Genomic DNA, 18603 nt, shown 5'->3' on the forward strand with positions numbered 1-18603 from the left:
GATGAGATGGCTGGATGGCATCACTGACTCAATGGACGTGAGTCTGAGTGAACTCCGGGAGTTGGTGATGGACAGGGAGGCCTGGTGTGCTGCGGTTCACGGGGTCGCAAAGAGTCGGACGTGACTGAGCGACTGAACTGAACTGAACTTTAATGTGTCGGTTTTTAAAATACTTTCATTTTTTTATTTTTGGCTGTGCTGGGTCTTTGTTGCTGAGCGGGTTTTCTCTAGTTGTGGCGAGCAGGGGCTACTCTCTAGTTATGGGGCACAGACTTCTCATTGTGGTGGCTTCTCTTGTGGAGGTAATCGGGCTTCAGTAGTTGCAGTACGTGGGCTCAGTAGCTGAGGTTCTCTGGTTCTAGAGGACAGGCTCATAGTTGTGGCACGCAGACTGCGATGCCCCGAGGCATGTGGGATCTTCCCGGATCAGGGACCAAACCCTTGCCTCCTGCACTGGCAGGTGGATTCTTCACCACTGAGCCACTAGGGAAGCCCCAGTGTGTCAGTTTTTAAAACAAGAACAGATAACTTTTGTAATCAGAAGAAAAGAATATTTTGAATTTTTATTACTTTTTAAACTTTTTATGGTATGTATCGGAGAAGGCAATGGCACCCCACTCCAGTACTCTTGCCTGGAAAATCCCATGGACGGAGGAGCCTGGTAGGCTGCAGTCCATAGGGTCGCTAAGAGTCGGACACGACTGAGCAACTTCACTTTCACTTTTCACTTTCATGCACTAGAGAAGGAAATGGCAAGCCACTCCAGTGTTCTTGCCTGGAGAATCCCAGGGAGGGGGAGCCTGGTGGGCTGCCCTCTATGGGGTCACACAGAGTCAGACACGACTGAAGTGACTTAGCAGCAGCAGCGTGGTATGTATGTGAGATGATGGATGTTAACGAAATTTATATGGGGAATTATTTCACAATATTTGTAAGTCAAACCATTACAATGTACACCTTAAACATACACAGTGTGCTTGTCAATTATATTTCAACGTGACTGTGGGGGAAAGGGTAATAAAGACAATTTAGGGACTTCCCTGGTGGTCCAGTGGTTAAGAATCTGTCTGCCAAAGCAGGGGACACAGGTTTGATCCCTGGTCCAGGAAGATGCCACATGCTGCAGAGTGACTAAGTCCATGCACCACAACAACTGAAGCCTGAGCACCTTACAGCCCGTGCTTCACAACAAAAGGAGCCACTGTGATGAGAAGCCCGTGAACTGCCGCAACTAGAGAAAGCTAGCAAGCAGCGACGGAGACCCAGCGTAGCCAAAAATAAGAAAGGTACTTTTAAAAGGAATTTGTGCTCAGAGTAAAAATTTAGTCTATATCCAAAGGTATAAAAAAAGAAATAAAAATCATATGTAATTCTAAAATCCCTATTGATGCTGTGGAGGAATTTCTTTTCATAGTTGTGTCTCTGCTTTGCTCAGTGCTGGGTTTATTGTATAAAAGTGGAACCATCCCGCAAAGTTTTATAATCCTTTTATCTTTTTTCACTTAATAAAATATGACAGGCATCTTTCAATGTCAATAAATATAGATCGGACTCTTCATTTTAAATGGCCACATGACAGACTATTACACTGATAGCCACCAGGGTTATTACCCACTAGGGAACCCAGGATATCAGGTTTTCTCGTAGGGGCTGAGAGGGAGCCAAAAGGTTCCTTGGGGCCAAGGGGAGGGGTGGACTGATAGGGGCTGGGGCAGAGGCAGTGGAGCTCACCGTTCTTGCAGACAGAAGGCCTGGTTCCACTCTGTGTACACAGGGTGTAGTGGGTGAGATGGCCCCGGAGTTGCTGCCTTGGGACCTCTCCCCATGCTACAGCAGGGGTCCCTGAGGGGGCATCCTGGATTCGCCAAACCACTGGCCCCGATAACGGTACTGGCGAGAGAAAGTCAGCGGGTCAAGTTCTGCCACAGTTTCAGAACCCTCCATCCTCCAAGCCCACCACTTACCTAGCTCCTCTCTGAACTTCCAGACGGAGGGGGCCGGGGCCAAGCCCCACGGAGAGATCGCGGTCACCGTGATTCGGTAGGGGACCCCTTCCTTGAAATCCACTGAGTAGGGCAGGAACAAAGACCAGTTAGAGCTGGCTCCCCTCCCCAACGCGTTTCTTATTTTGTAAGGAATCTTCATTTGTGTCTCCCGAGGGACACTCTGCTACAAGGGTTTTGAGGGAAAGTAATTTATCTGGGAGGTAACCATAGAAAACACCAACAGGGCAGTGGGGAAATGAAGCGGGGAAGGAAAGAAACCCAGGCAACTGTGCGTTAGAGAACAAGTTCCCAATATGACCAACCAAGGCTTAGTCCCACCGGTGCCCTCTGGGTGGCAGAAGAGCTGACAATCCTGAACTCCATCCCACCCAAGGAGGGAGGGAGTTGGGGTATTTATCCATCGACCATTATCAGTCATTGGTGAAGGGCTGCATCTGAGGGGCCTTGATTCCCAGGCACTTCGGCTGTCTAGGCAGGCAAGATGCTTCAGGCCAGAGAAAGCCCTCAGGCCAGGAATGCAGGTGCCAGAGACTGGGAGATAAACTCTGGGCTCTGAGTGGGGCCCTGACATCATCCATCATAGTAAATAAAGCTCCTGAAATCCCTTCTCAAAACCTGTGGTGCCATATAGCCTTCCTCAACCGGGAACTTCCTAAAACTGGGGCTCCTCTTCTTCTGTCCATATATACTTATGGTGTTGGGACTTTATCCTAAATCTCTCACTTGACACCTTCTCAGGCTATCCCAAATTCTTTATACCAAGGACAGACTCCCCAGCGTTAAATCTCAGCCTAGAACGTATTGCTAGATTTGAGACTTGAGTATCTGACAGTCCCATGGACAATCCCACTTGGAGGAGCATGTCAGGTACAACAAATCCAAATAGGTCCCCCAAATTCTGCTGTAAGACTCCCCAACAAGAACCTGCTTGCTTCTCTCCCTTCCTTTGTTCCCTCCCAGAAGGAGCAAACACAGTCCTTTCTGAGAGAGAAAGTGTTACTCCCTCAGTCGTGTCCGACTCTTTGCAACCCCATGGACTGTAACCCACCAGGCTTCTCTGTCCATGGACTTCTCCAGGGTAGAATACTGGAGTGGGTCGGCATTCCCTTCTCCAGGGAATCTTCCAGACCCAGAGACTAAAGCCAGGTCTCCTGCACTGCAGGCAGATTCTTCACTGTCTAAGCCACCAGGGAAGCCCACAGTCCTGGGTTTCTCAATTTCAGCCCTCACCCTCCCAGTCTGTTCCTCCCACTGCAGACAGGGGGCACCTGTGAGCAACTGAGTCAGGACACACCCTTCCTCTGCTTAGAACCCTGGGTGGCTCCCGCCTCACCGGCAGAAAAAATCAAAGTCTTCTCCATGAGCCACGAGGCTTTGCACATTCTGCCCCGTCCTCTCCCTGCCCTCACCTCCTCCCACTTTCCCCTTTGCTCATTCTATTCCAGCCACAAGGGCCTCCCCGCTGTCACTCTAACACATAAGGCACATTTCTGCCTCAGAGCCTTTGCACTGGTTGTCTCATCTTGTTTTTCCCTTAGACCATGGATCCTTCAGGTCTTAGTTTAAATGCCACTTTCCCAGAGAGACTTTTTCTTTTTTTTCCCTAAAATAAATATCTTCCCTCCTCCCCCTTTACTTTGCCCCAATTACATTACAGGGGTTTCCCTGGTGGCTCAGCGATAAAGAACCCTCCTGCAATGCAGGAGACGCAAGTTTGATCCCTGCGTCAGGAAGATCCCCTAGAGAAGGAAATGGCACCCACGCCAGTATTCTGGCCTGGAAAATCCTGTCGACAGAGGAGCCTGGCAGAGTCGGACACAACTTAGCAACTAAACAATAAATTGCATCACAGAGGTATTTGGTTTTTGTTCCACTGGTTGCTGGCCCTACAAGATGAGGATGGAGATGTTGGTGGGGATGAGGGTAGGGATGCTGTTGAGAGGAGAGTAGTGATAGTTCAGGGTTTGGCTTTAGGAACTTGACTGCTGCTGCTGCTGCTGCTGCTGCTGCTAAGTCGCTTCAGTTGTGTCCGACTCTGTGCGACCCCATAGACGGCAGCCCACAAGGCTCCCCCGGCCATGGGATTCTCCAGGCAAGAACACTGGAGTGGGTTGCCATTTCCTTCTCCAAGGAACCTGACTAAGTGGTTCAAATCTTGGTTCCACCACATACTTGCTGTATGGCCTCAGGGGAGTTGCTTAACCTCTCTGAGCCTTTTTCTTTATCTTCATGATAATAGCAGAAACCTGCTTTATAAGGAAGATTGAATGGTTTCACGCTGATGGAAAGGCCAGTACACATTAGCTGCCATCACCGTGTTTGTTGTTTAGTTGCTAAGTCGTGTCCAACTCTTGTGACCCCACAGACTGTAGCTCTCCAGGCTCCTCTGTCCAGGGGATTTCCCAGGCAAGAATATTGGAGTGGGTAGCCATTGCACTGCATTGCACTGCCTCTCCTGCACTGCAGGCGGATTCTTTACTGCTGAGCCACCGGGGAAGCCCATCATTGTGTACCAGTCTCTAGAACAGGGCTTGGCACACAGTGGGTAGTCAACGAATATTTCTTGCATGAATTAATAATACTTGACCACTCCTCTGCAAATCCAGCCTCTCCTCTGTTCTCCAACAGCTGAAATGGGAACCCTGGTGCCCTTCGGCCTCACCTGGCAACACTGCACTGAGGTTCCCAGGAGGAAGTCGGACCCAGTTGAGGTCCTCCACGGGGTCGCCGTCTCGAATCCAGTCCACCACATGCTCCTGCAGCTCCCCAGGCTCCTGTTGCCAAGTCACCAGCAGCTCTGTGTTTCCAGAGATGCTCCTGACCACCACGCCATGGGGGGCAAAGTCTGGACCTAGAGGATGGGGAGGAGAAATCTCAGCTGTAAACTTGGGAAGTCTCCACTTGCGCCTCCAAGGAATCTCACAAAGGAAGGTCACAGCTTCTTACCCAAGCAGGTCAAAGAGAGGTTGGTAGGAAGCTCCCAGCTTGTGGCATTCACAGCAGACACCCCCACCCACTCTGCTTGGGTGGGGATGGAGAAGTTGCAGTAGGGGGTCTCCTCCTGGATCACCTCCTGATCCTTAACCTGGATCCAGACTCTGTAGGTCACCTGCATACAGAGCCCTGAAGCCTAAAGGATGAGGGGAAGGAGGGGTGAATCTCTCTCCTTATCAGGCACATACTGTGCATCTCAGTGAGGTCACTGGATAAACGAATCAGTGAAACATTTTTGTTGGTTTCACTGTTGTTTAGTCCCGAAGTCGTGTCCAATTCTTTTGTGACCCCATGGAGCGTAGCCCGCCAGGTTCCTCTGTCCATGGGATTTTTCCAGGCAAGAATACTGGAGTGGGTTGCCATTTGCTTCTCCAGGCCAATCCTCCTGACCCAGGGATCAAACGTGCATCTCCTGCGCTGGCAGGTGGATTCTTTACTGCTAAGTCACCAGGGAAGCCCTGGTTTCACAGTACAGGTGAGGAAACCAAGCCTCAGAGGGGCTCAACAGCAGAAGTGAGATTAGAATACAGCTAGTGAGCCAGAACTAGGGTGTAAAGCAAGAAAGCATACCCAAAATCCAATCAAGATAAATTATATTTTACTGCAATATTTTTAAAATTTATTTTTACTGAAGTATAGTTGATTTATGAAGCTGTGTTAATTGCTGCTGTAAGCAAAGTGACCCCCCATACATACATATACATACATATATATATATATACATATACACACATTCTTTTTCATACTCTTTTTCATAATGGTTTATCACGGGATATTGAATATAGTTCTCTGTTCTACAGTAGGACCTTGTTGTAATATAGTATTTTAATCAATCAAAACTAATGCAAAAAAAAAAAAAAAAAACCATGACAAACAAATTATCAAGATTTTAAGGGACTTCCCTGGTGGTGGAGTGAATGAGAATCCGCCTGCCAATAGGGGGAACATGGATTCGATTCCTAGTCTGGGATAATTCCACATGCTGCGAAGCAACTAAACCCATGGGCCAAAACTACTGAAGCCTGCTCACCCTAGAGCCAGCAAGCTGCCAGCTGCTGAGCTCACGAGCTGCAGCTACTCAAGCTGTCTACAGCCTGTGCACCACCAGAAGAGAAGCCACTGCAGTGAGATGCTCATGCACCGCAACTAGAGGGCAGCCCTTGCTCTCTGCATCTAGACAAAGCCCACATGCAGCAACGAAGACCCAGTGCAGCCAAAAATAAATTTTTAAAAAACAAGAGGAAATAAAGTGATTTCTAAAAAAATATTTTAAGTAAAGACAAAATCTGGCCACGCACTTATATAACCCTGCTTCACTCAGCTTACCCCATTCTGTCCTGTGTGGTTCTTAGGGACTGCAAAACTCCCACTGTTGTACAGAGGAGTGGTTATGTGTAGCAAAGAGGATGGTACCTTCCAGAGTTCTTTGGGGAAACTTGTGAGAATATCTGGTTGCCTCAATGATTGGTATTTGATGCTCAAGAGCCAGGGACACTACCCTCTCCTAGAAACAAAAAGTTGTCCCACCTCCGTTGTGACTTTAGACTGTCATCCCAACTGGAAACTTCTGTAGATAAAAAAAACCTAGCAATTTTAGCTGATCCTAAGACCAAACACCATTTGCTGTATAAATACAAAACCTTTGGGGACCTGGTTTTAATATTCACTGAATGTTAAAATATTCTGAACATATAGGGACTTTCCAGGCAGTTGTGATCATCGATTTCCAGCACGATCTGTGTTCTGATCAGAGAATTTCTCAACATGTCTTGCATTGTCTCATCCCTTTGAAGTCCTGGGAAACTGGCTCAATAGCCTGGCATGTGGACGACTCTGGTAAATGTCCTGTTTGGTATGGAAAGAATGCATGTTCAGATGTTTCCTATGTGAGTCCACTTGGGTGTCTGCTACTCACATGTTCAGATCTTCTAGATCTTGACTTGTTTTCCATCTGCTTGTTATGGAATTACTTAGAGGAGCATGTTAAAAATCTCCCACAATGGTTATGAATTCATAGAGTTCTCCTTGTAGTTCTGCCAACTTTTACTTTATGTATTTTAAAGCTATGTTATGAGGTACATGGAGCTTCCCTGGTGGCTCAGACGGTAAAGAATCTGCCTGCAATGCAGGAGACCCAGATTCTATCCTTGGGTGAGAAGATTCCCCAGAGGAGGGCATGGCAACCCGTTTCAGTATTCTTGCCTGGAGAATACCATGGACAGAGAAGCCTGGTGGGCTACAGTCCATGGGCCCACCAAGAGTCGGATACCACTAAGAGACTAACACAACCCTGTCAGGGAGGTACAGATTTAGTACTCATGTCACACTGGTGAACTGAATACCTTGCCGTTATGCAGTAGCCTTATTTCCCATTTATTTTCTGTTGAATGTTACAATATACTGTACACTGTATGTTACAACACAATACACTGTATTTATACGTTTTAAAATATATATATATATGGCTTATAAGAACTATATTTCTTTTTTATAATTTTACTTATGTATTATCTATTTGGGGCTGTAATGGAGCTTCATTGCTTCACGGGCTTTTCTCTAGTCGCAGAGAGTGGGGGCTACCAGTTGTGGTACTTGGGCTTCTCACTGCGGTGGCTTCTCTTGTGGAGCACAGGCTCTAGACACACGGGCTTCAGTACTTGCGGCACATGGGCTCAGTTGTGGCTCCCGAGCTCTGGAGTACAGGCTAAACGGTTGTGGCCCACAGGCTTAATTGCTCAGTTGCATGTGGGATCTTCCCGGATGGGAGACTGAATCCCTTTCTCCTGCACTGGCAGGCAGATTCTTTACCACTGAGCCACCAGGGAAGCCCTGAGCTATGTACTTCATTTCAGTATAGTAAAGGGGCATTACAAGGTATGTGTCATCAAACAGAGGCACTGAGGGACTTCGCTGGTGGTCCAGTGATTGACTCCATGTTTCCAATGCAAGGAAGCACAGGGTTGATCCTTGGTCAGGGAACTAAGACCCCACAGGCCCTGGAGCATGGCCAAAAAAAGTGAAAAAAAAAATTTAAATAAATAAAGGTAGCGAAACTGTGAATTATGTTTTGAAAGCCAATAAACATCAGCTCTGCCGTGTACCAGTTGTGTGGTTTGGGGCAACCTCTCTGCGTCTCATTTTCTCATCTGTAAAGTTTGTCAATATAAATAAGTGTGTAGGCGAGGACCGGGCACACAGTGAGAACTCTAGAAATATTACGCATGGTTAAAGTCAGTGATGTTATTAGATCGTGTGGCCCAAGAAAGTGAGAGCCCTGTTATTTGGTTTCTCGCCATGTTTACTGTCAGTCAGGGCCTTGCAATGCATGGAACCGACTAGGTGCTTAACAGACTTGGGTCAGTGAGAACTGTTTCATTCTTGTCTGTCATCTCACAAGCCCTGTTTTTGTTTTTGTTTTTTGTTTTTTTTTAAATATTTATTTATTTATTTGGCTGCACCAGGTCTTAGTTGAGGCACACGGAATCTTCAATTTTCATTGCAGTAAGTGGCGTCTTTTAGCATACAGAATCTAGTTCCCTGACCAAGGATCGAACCCAGGTGCCTTGCATTGGGAGCTCAGAGTCTTAGCCACTGGACCACCAGGAAATCCCTACAATGCCCCCTCCCCCGACCTTTTAAAATTATTTATTTATTTATTTTATTCTTGGCTGTTCCGGATCTTTGTTCCTGGACTCTGGCTTTTTCTAGTTGCTGCGAGTGGGGACTACTCTAGTTGTGGTGCTCGGGTTCCTCACTGTGGTGGCTTCTCTTATTGCAGAGAATGGGATCAAGGGCATGAGGGCTTCAGTAGTTGTGACACCTGGGCTTAGCTGCCCCAGGGTATGTGGGACCTTCCCAGCCCAGGGACTGAACTCGTGTCCCCTGCATTGACAGATTCTTAGCCACTGGATCATGAGAGAAGTCCCAAAACAATGCCCTTTTGATACTAACATCAAAGCCCTTAGCATACCTGGCTATACTTTGTGGAGCTGAGCCTTGTATTGCTTCTAAATCTTTGCACCCAACGTCCCCCCCACTGCCTGGAACACTCGTACCCATCTTCAAGTCTCAGCTCAGATCCCTACTTGCAGTCAACACTGGTGGAGTCTTGCTCTGAGCCCAGCGCCATGCCAGGATCTCCCTGATGATCCCCCTCCTTGAAACCCTGAAGCAGCCTCAAGAGGGCAGCAGAGTAGCCTCTGTTTTGTTTACGTCACTTTGGTTTGGGGGTGTTTTTGATTTTGCAGCAGTGGGCAGCTTGTAGGCTCTTAGTTCCCTGACCAGGGATTGAACCCACGACCTTGGGAGTGAAAGCTCGGAGTCCTAACCGCTGGACCACCAAGTAAGTCCCTGCATCATTGTTATCCAGGGTTTCCTGACATGGGCAGAGAAATGGGTTTTCACAACTCACCTTCCACAGAAGCAGGGGATCCTGTCCACCTGGTGCCCCACAGATGTTCCCCATGATCCACACATCTTTTGGAGCTGGTGAGGATGGAAAAAGAAGAGACAAATGGGAATGGCATGATGGCCTGACTTCCAGGAGAGGAAAAGATGGGAAGCCCAGAGATCCTCACCAGAGGGTGGTGTCTGGAAGGGCAGAATAGGGCTCCACTCGCCCCACAGATCCTCCTCTTTGTCCACTTGGCAGCGGCCGAACATCTCGTAGCCAGTGGCCAGTTCCAGGTCCTGGATCTCAATGGGCATCAGAGGTATAGACTTCACTTCCGGTTCCAGCTGGGGGAGTGACATGTGAGTGATGAAGCTGAAGGCTGAATTGAAAGTTGACCTTTTATATGTCGATGTGTGTGCTCAGTCACTTTAGTCCAGTCCAACTCTTTGGGATCCCCTGGACTGTAGCCCACCAGGTTCCTCTGTCCATGTGATTTTTCTGGCAAGAATACTGGAGTGGATTGCCATGCCCTTCTCCAGGGAATCTTCCTGACCTAGGGATAGAACCCATGTCTCTTGCATCTCCTGCATTACATGCACATTCTTTACCACTGAGCCAGCTGGGAAGCCCTTAGCTGCCAACAGGATGACCAGTACTGTCTTGCTTTGCCTGGGAGACAGAGTGGGTTCTCAAGACACAGGGCTTTCAGTTTTAAAATTGGGACAATCCCTGGCAAAAAGAGACAATTTGATTATCCTCTGTGCCAGGTATAGCAGTAGGTGGGAAATTCTATTATTGTTCTCATTTTACAGATGAGGAAAACTAAGGTCATGTGAGGGAAAGTGACATACCCAAGGTCACAGAGCTGGTGAGTACTACAGCTGAGATTCATTCCCAGGCAGTAGGATTTCAACGTCTGTATCTTAGCACTGTTCTGAACTGCATGAATATTCCCAGTGAAAACAAGTCTACCCTACCTTGTGGTGCTTGGCACCCCAAGCTGTGACTGAGATCATTGGTTATCTCCAATACCCATTCTCGGCTGCTTCTTTTGGAAACCCTGAGTATCTGTCAGGACCATGTGCATCAAGAACAAAGACCACATTTCCCAGTCTCCCTTGCAATCAGGTGAGACCATGTGACTACATTTTGACCAATGAGATATGAGATGAAAGATACATGCAACTTTGGGGCTGTGCTCTTAAAGTGTTTGGGCAGGCTCCCCAACTCCTGGGGTCCCATTGCTCTGGAGCTTTCGTCCTTTTTTTTCGCTGTGTGTGAGCTTGGGAAAGTTGCTTAACCTCTCTGAGATTCAGTTTCCCCAACTACGAAACAGAGATCATAAAATAACCTATATTAGGGAAGTCAGGAGTACAGTCCTCATTGAGATCATCCATGCAGATTGCTTAGCTTGGTACCTGATGCATGGCTGGTGCTTGGAAATATGAGCTTCTTTTATTATTAACACTTTTAAGTGTTTATTGAAAACCAGGCTCTGTTCCTCATCTGTAAAATGGGTAGGCACAAAACACATCTACCTCAAAGAGTTCTTGTAAGGATTTGATAAAGAGCCTCCAACAGTGTGTGGCACACAGCAGGCGCTAAGTAGTATCTGCTATAAACCTTTTTTTTTTTCTTTAGTGTTCATTTATTTATTTGGCTGCACTGTGTCTTAGTTGCAACATCTAATTCCCTGCCCAGAGATTGAACACTGCATCAGGAGCATGGAATCTTAGCCATTGGACTGCCAGGGAAGTCCCCTGCTGTTAACCTCTTCCTTTAAGGTTCATGTAAGTTATTTGAGGAGACAGCAAGGAGATCAAACCAGTCAATCCTCAAGGAAATCAACCCTTAATACCCACTGGAAGGACTGATGCTGAAGCTGAAGCTCCAGTACTTGGGCCACCTGATGTGAAGAGCCAACTCATTGGAAAAGACCCTGATGCTGGGAAAGATTGAAGGCAGGAGGAGAAGGGAATGACAGAGGATGAGATTGTTGGTTGGCATCATCAAGTCAATGGATATGAGTTTGAGCAAACTCTGGGAGATAGTGAAGGACAGGGAAACCTGGGGCGCTGCAGTCCATGGAGTCGAAAAGCGTTGGATACAACTCAGTGATTGAACAACAACAATTCATTAAATGAAAGTGTTTGAGGAAGTTTACTGAATTTCTCAAGAATTCCAAGTAAAGGGAATTAATTCCCCAGCTGTCCAATGGTTAGGACTCCATGCCTTCACTGCTGACGGCCGGGGTTCAATCCCTGTTCAGGGAACTAAGATCCTGCAACGTGCATGGCATGGCCAAACAAGAAAAAAAAAATTCCAAGTGGGACTGTATGGAATTTATAGATTATCTTGGTGGGGGTACATTTTTTAGCGGAACAAAATGCACATACAGACCTTTCGTGAGGGATGTGGACAGACTCCAGGGGCAGGTGAGGAACGAGTTCTGGGCTAGGTTGCTGATTTGGGAATGATGTCTCAGGCCCCACCAGAGTAGGGTGGGGGGAAAGGTTCCCTGACACTCACCATCACCCAGGGCATCCGGCACCTTCGATAGTAAAACCGGCAGACCAAGACCTTATGGGGTGGCCACGTAGGAGGGGCCCACTGGACAACGGCCTCCAGGGGGTGGTCATCTGAGAAGTCCACGTCAGGGTATAGGTGGGGGGCATCTGGCTTCACTGAAGAAGTAGAAATGCATTGAGCAGGGGCCTCCAGGACCACCCACCCCACACACAGCACATCCCCAACACTCCCGCCCATTACTTCGGGTTTCGAGGTTCACAAGGACTGGGGACCAGAGAAGCTGGCCGGCCTTGGCCGCCCAGACAAGGAGTGCGTCAGACGTGGTGAGCTGTTCCCGTGGGATGGTCACCCAGTTCTGTCCGGTGGGCACCGCCACAGTCCAGGTTTTGTTGGAATGGCTGTGAGGAGAGATGGGGAAATAAGAGGCGATAGACAACAGGCCGGACCCCGAGTCGTAATGATAACATCTGCTCTGCCTGGGTTCAAGTCCTAGTTCTGCTTAAGAGCTGTGTGACCTTGAGCAAGCAACTTCACTTCTCTGTGCCTCAGTTTCTTGACCTACAAAATGAGGGTGATAAAAGCACCTGCGAAAAGGGCTGAATAGTGAGGGGAATCAATGCGATGAGATATGAAATGCATTTAGAACAGCCAGCAGCACTTCCCCGATGGTCCATGCACGCGTGCTCAGTCACTCAGTCCTGTCTGACTCTGCGACCCCGTGGACTGTAGCCTGCCAGGATGCTCTGTCCATGGGATTTTCTGAGCAAGAAGACAGGAGTGGCTTGCCATTTCTTCCTCCAGAGGAACTTCCCGACCCAGGGATCAAACCTCAGTCTCCTGCGTCTTCTGCATTGGCAGGTGAATTCTTTACCACTGAGCCACCTGGGAAGCCCTTCTTTTGGTCCAGTGATTAAAAATCCACCTTGCAATGCAAGGGATGCAGGTTCCATCCCTGGATGGGGAACTAAGATCCCAAGTGCTGTGGAGCAACTCAGCTTGAGTGCAGCAACTACTGAGCTCTCGTGCCACAACTAGAGAGTCCGTGCAACCAAATTAAAACATTAAAGAAAATAATAGCAAGCATCAGGAGCATATACATGATATAAAAGCATTGGTTATTTTATTTATTGAGCACCTATTATATATATCCACATTTACTTCTATATTTTCTTGGGCTCCAAAATCACTGCAGTGACTGCAGCTATGAAATTAAAAGATGCTTGCTTTTCGGAAGGAAAGAATGATAGCTATGATAAACCTAGACAGTGTTTAAAAAGCAGACATCACTTTGCCAACAAAGGTTCCTACAGTCAAAGCTACAGTTTTTCCAGTATTAACATGTGCAGCTGTGAGTGTTGGACCATAAAGATGACGGAGTGCCAAAGAACTGATCCTTTCAAATTGTGGTGGTGAAGAAGACTCTTCAGAGTCCTCTGGACAGCAAGGAGATCAAACCAGTCAATCCTAAAGGAAGTCAACCCTAAATACCCATTGGAAGGACTGGTGCTGAAGCTGAAGCCACAATATTCTGGCCACCTGATGCAAAGAGACAACTCATTGGAAAAGACCCTGGTGCTGGGAAAAACTGAGGGCAAGAGAAGAAGAAGGCAGCAGAGGATGAGATGGTTAGATAGCATCACCTACTCAATAGACACGAATCTGAGCAAACTCCAGGAGGTAGTGGAAGACAGAGGAGCCTGGCGTCCATGGGGTCAACAAGATTCGAACACATCTTAGTGACTGAACAACAATAAAAACAACTATTCGGTCAGCTAATACATATTGTGGGGCAGGCCCTGCTGTAGAAGCTGAGAATAGGACTGTGACCAAAGCAGGCAAGGATCCCCTCTCCAGAGCTGGTATTTCAGTGGAGGAGGCAGATGAAACACATAAATATATAATTGATGGTGGTAAAAGCAATATAAAGAACAATCAAGGGAGTTCCTGGCTGTCCAGCGGTTAGGACTCCATATTTCCATTGCAGGGGGCACGGGGTTCAATCCCTGATAGGGGAACTAAGATCCCACAAGCCTCCCAGTGAGGCCAAAAATACAGAAATAATTATTTTAAAAAAAGATCAAGCAGGATGAGGAAGATGAGGCATGCTGAGATGAAGAGTGACAGTGGTATTTTAGTAAACGTGGTCAGGAAAGCTCTCTGGTGAGACGTGTGAATAACGGCCTGAAGGAGGCGGGTGCACAGTTTGTGAAGGATCTTCTTAAATGAAGAGCACTTTAAGAAGGAACAGCAGCCAAGGCAAGGGTCCCGAGGCCAAACTGTGCCTGGTGCTTTTTCTTTTTTTTCTTTTATCATTTTATTTCTTTATTTTTGGCTCTGCTGGGTCTTTGTTGCTGCACACGGGCTCTTCTCCAATTGCAGCAAGTGGGGGCTGCTCTCGAGTTGCTGTGTGCGGGTTTCTCATTCTCGTGGCTCCTCTTGTGGAGCATGAGCTCTAGGGGCGCCGGCTTCAGTAGCTGTGGTATGTGGGCTCAGTAGTTGCTCCAGAGCACAGGCTCAGTGGGGCTTCCCAGGTGGCGCTAATGGTAAAGAACCTGCCTGCTAATGCAGGAGACATAAGAGATGCAGGTTTGATCCCTGGGTTGAGCAGATCCTCTGGAGAAGGGCATGGCAACCCACTCCAGTATTCTTGCCTGGAGAATCCCAAGGACAGAGGAGCCTGGCGGGCTACCGTCCATGGGGTTGCAAAGAGTCGGACACGACTGAAGCAACTTAGCACACGCGAGCACAGGCTCAATAGTTGTGGCACACAGGCCTAGCAGCTTTGTGGCATGTGGGATCTTCCCAGACCAGGGATTGAACCCGAGTCTCCTGCACTGGCAGGTGGATTCTTTAGCACTGAGCCACCAGGGAAGAGATGGTTAGATAAACATCACCCACTCCTGACTCAATGGACATAAGTTTGAGCAAACTCTGGGAGATAGCGAAGGACAGGGAAGCCTGGCGTGCTGCAGTCCATGGGGTCACAAAGAGCTGGACACGACTTAGCGACTGAACAACGACCCCAGGGAAGCCCCTGTGCCTGGTGTTTTCTGAGAAACAGTGAGGAGGAGGCTTGCACCCTGGAGTAGAGTGAGTAAGGTGGAGGTGGGAGGAGGCGAGGACAGGGAGGCCATAGCAGATTGTTCACATGACAGCAGGAAGGATTCTGGCTTTTACCCTGAGTGAGCAGGGAGCCCTGCAGTGCTATGCACAGGGGAGGGAAGTGCTCTGATGCAGAAGTTCACAGGCGCCCACTGGATGCCATGGTAGAGAAGAGACTGTGGGGCTGAGGATGGAAACCTGAGTCCTGGGAGGAGGTGACTGTGGGGTCCAGGCCAGCGATAATGGGGACAGGATCATGGAGGGGGTGCTCAGGAAGTAAGGAGTGCCAGATTCTAGGTAATGTTGGCAAGGCCTGCTGATGGATCAAATGTGGGTTAGAGAGAGAGGAGTCGAGGATGTCCCAAAGGACTGGATTTCAAAGGTTCAAATCAAGGCCTTCATTAAAACAAAGACAAAAACACATATGCTGGCAAAGATGTGGAGAAACTGGGGCCCTCTTACATTGCTGGTAGGAACATAAAACGGTGCAGCTGTTGCAGAAAACAGTTGGTTCCTCAAAAAGTTAAACAGAATTGCCATATGACCCAGCAGTTTCACTCCTAGGCATATACCCCCAAAGAACTGAAAAGAAGGACTCAATTTTCAGTAGCGCTAGTCACAACCACCCACGGCAATTGCTCAACGGTGGAAACAGATAAGTAGATGAACGCAGTATATCCATTACAGTAGAATACTGTTCAGCTACAAAAAACGGAATGAAGTTCCGGTTCATGCTACAACATAATGAACCTGGAAAACATGCTAAGTGAATGTATATAGATATCGAAGACCACATAAGGTATGATTCCACTTATGAGAAAGGCCCAGGACAGGCAAATCCAAGGGATGGAAAGTAGATCAGTAGTTGTCAGGAGACAGGGATTGACTGCTGTTAGGGATGAAACTTCCTTTTGGGGGTAATGGGCATGTTCTGGAATGAAATAGAGGCACTGGTTGGACAACAGTGTGAAGTACTAACAGCTACTGAACTGTTCACTTGCAAATGGTTAATTTCACCTTATGTGAATTTCACCTCATTAAAAAAAAAAAAAAGCTTTCCGAGGGGCAGGTCCTGGTGCTTGACAGCCAAGGCCATCTCCTGGGCCGCCTGGAGGCCATCGTGGCCAAGCAGGTGCTTCTGGGCCGGAAGGGTGTGGTTGTGCGCTGTGAGGGCATCAACATTTCTGGCAATTTCTACAGAAATAAGTTGAAGTACCTGGCCTTTTTCCGCAAGCGGATGAACACCAACCCCTCCCGTGACCCCTGCCACCTCCGAGCCCCCAGCGGCATCTTCTGGCGGACAGGGTGAGACATGTTGCCCCACAAGACCAAGTGAGGTCAGGCTGCTCTGGAGCACCTCGAGGTGTTTGATGGGATCCCACCAACCTATAACAAGAGAAAGCGAATGGTGGTGCCCGCTGCCCTCAAGGTTGTGCGTTTGAAGCCTACTCGCAAGTTTGCCTACCTAGGGCGCCTGGCTCATGAGACTGGCTGGACGGACCAGGCAGTAACGGCCACCCTGGACGAGAAGAGAAAGGAGAAAGCCCAAATCCACTACTGGAAAAAGCAGCTGCTTATGAGGCTACCAAAGCACGCAGAAAAGAACATCGAGAAGAAAACTGACAAATTCACAGAGGTCCTCAAGACTCATGGATTCCTAGTCTGAGCCCAATAAAATTGACTGTTTATTCTTCAAAAACAAAACAAACAAAAAAAAAGAGACTTTCTTTTATTCCCTCGTGCAAGCATGCATGCTAAGTTGATTTGCAGCCCTCTGTACTGCAGCCCGCCAGGCTCTTCTGTTCCTGGGACCCTCCAGGCAAGAATACAGGAATGAAAGAATACTGGAGTGGGTTGCTATGCCCTCCTCCATGGGATCACCCCAACCCAGGGATGGAACCCATGTCTCTTACATCTCCTGCATTGGCACGTGGGTTCTTTACCATCAGTGCCACCTGGGAAGCCCTCTTACTTTCTCGTTCTCTACAAATTAAAACCCTTCTGGACATGGATGGTGGTGATGGCTGCACAACAGTGTGACTGTACTTAATGCCACTGAACTGGACACTTTAAAAAGATTGAGGGGACTTCCCTGGTGGTCCAGTGGTTAAGAATCTGCCTGTCAGAGCAGGGGATGCGGGATGGATTCCTGGTCAAGGAACTGGGATCCCACATGCCCTAGAGGCAACTAAGCCCATGCACCGTAACTAGTGAGAATCCTTCAAGCCGCAACTAGAGAGTTGGAGCTGTGAAGAAAATCCAGCACAGCCAAAAAAAAAAGATTGAGGAAAAAAGGGGTAAATTTTATGTGTACTTTACCACCATTAAAAAAAAAAAAAAAAACCAACCTTCCATGCCAGTTCCCATCTTCAAATGCTCCTTTTCCTCTCCTCTCACAGCCAAATTTGAAATGAAGTTGAGTTTCCAAGTGTGATTCATCATGAAGCAATATCAGTCACCCCCTCAGACTGTGGGCTCCATGAGGCTTTCTGTGTCTCTTTCACTGTTGCATCCCCAGCACCAGATCAAATGATCTTTTCCTGTTCTCAGAGAGGTTAAGCTACTTGCCTAAGGTCACACAGCAATAAAAAACAACTTCTAATCATTAAGCATTTTCTCTTTCCCAAGTGCCTAAACTCACTGAATTCTCAGAGCCAATGCTGGGAACCAGGTTCCATTATTATCAGCATTTGATAGAGGAAGAAACAGAGGTTCAGAGAGGGAAAGTGACTGGTTCATGGTAACACAGCAAGGAAATGAGGGAATGTGGAACTGAAGGGCCAGAGAGTGGGGTCGGGCTGGGAGGTGAAGGTGGGCAGGGCGAATGGGTCCTCTGAGAAGGCTAGAACCTGAGTGGCTTCAGTGTCCCCAAATTACCCCACTGTACTCACTATTTCTGGCTCTGGACATACAGCATGGAGGGGGCTCCCAGGTCCCCATGAGGCTCCCAGGAGCAGTTCAGGTCCCCCAAGGGTCCAACTCCATAGCACTGCAGTGGCCCAGGGCTGCCTGGAGAGGGAGGCAGGAGGGTTCCAAGGAAGGCGGTCAGTTCCCCCAGCCTCGGGCACACCCCAGAACTTCTGACAACTGTGGAGGGCGATCCAGGGTCCCTTACTGAAGCGAGCAGCAGGAAGGGGGCGCTGGCCACCGCTCCCCAGGCTTTGGGCATAACTCCTCCCCTCCCACCAGCCACATCCTGTTAACTACCCCCCCACTCCCCGACAAAAGCCCTTACCCTACCGCCGCCCCCCCAACCCCGGCCTCAAGTTCCCACCTCGCTACCGCCCATTCCCCAAACCCTCACATCGCCCGGCCCCTGCCACCGGGCCGGGGAGAGCAAAGTGGCTTCTGGACCTCTGCCATTCATTCCGCAAACTTGAGGGTCACCCTGGAGGGTGATGGGCGCCGTCGCGAGCATGAGACACGAGCTCGCCCCAGAACTCACCCTGGGGCCGAGTCCGGCTGAACAGCAACAATAGAAGCAGCAGCAGCAGCAGCATCGGCTTCGGCCGCGGTGGGAAGGGGGCGGCCGGGGTCCCCCGCATGGCACTCCCGCGGCCCCCCAGTCCGGCCCGGCCT

The 18603-nt window shown here is 48.6% G+C and overlaps 1 protein-coding gene and 1 pseudogene across 2 annotated transcripts in view; one reads left to right on the forward strand and one right to left on the reverse strand.

Moving 5' to 3' along the window:
- Nucleotides 1-18597, reverse strand: part of IL27RA (interleukin 27 receptor, alpha) — a 24094-nt gene extending 5497 nt beyond the window's left edge. Inside the window, exons 1-10 of the mRNA XM_010855439.1 lie at nt 18470-18597; nt 17916-18033; nt 12163-12320; nt 11923-12077; nt 9578-9737; nt 9412-9485; nt 4953-5136; nt 4669-4857; nt 1965-2066; nt 1732-1890 (exon numbers count right to left, since the gene is read on the reverse strand). Coding sequence (XP_010853741.1) covers nt 1732-1890; nt 1965-2066; nt 4669-4857; nt 4953-5136; nt 9412-9485; nt 9578-9737; nt 11923-12077; nt 12163-12320; nt 17916-18033; nt 18470-18569 — 1399 coding nt within the window. The 5' untranslated portion in view covers nt 18570-18597. The remainder of the gene's footprint in view (nt 1-1731; nt 1891-1964; nt 2067-4668; nt 4858-4952; nt 5137-9411; nt 9486-9577; nt 9738-11922; nt 12078-12162; nt 12321-17915; nt 18034-18469) is intronic.
- Nucleotides 14912-16723, forward strand: LOC104999825 (annotated as a pseudogene). Its single transcript, XR_826662.1, has one exon. The product of XR_826662.1 is annotated as a 60S ribosomal protein L13a pseudogene (transcript).
- Nucleotides 18598-18603: the final 6 nt, after the last annotated feature.

This window comes from Bison bison, unplaced genomic scaffold (genome assembly GCF_000754665.1).
Source record: "Bison bison bison isolate TAMUID 2011002044 unplaced genomic scaffold, Bison_UMD1.0 scf7180017864365, whole genome shotgun sequence".
Lineage (NCBI taxonomy): Eukaryota > Metazoa > Chordata > Mammalia > Artiodactyla > Bovidae > Bison > Bison bison.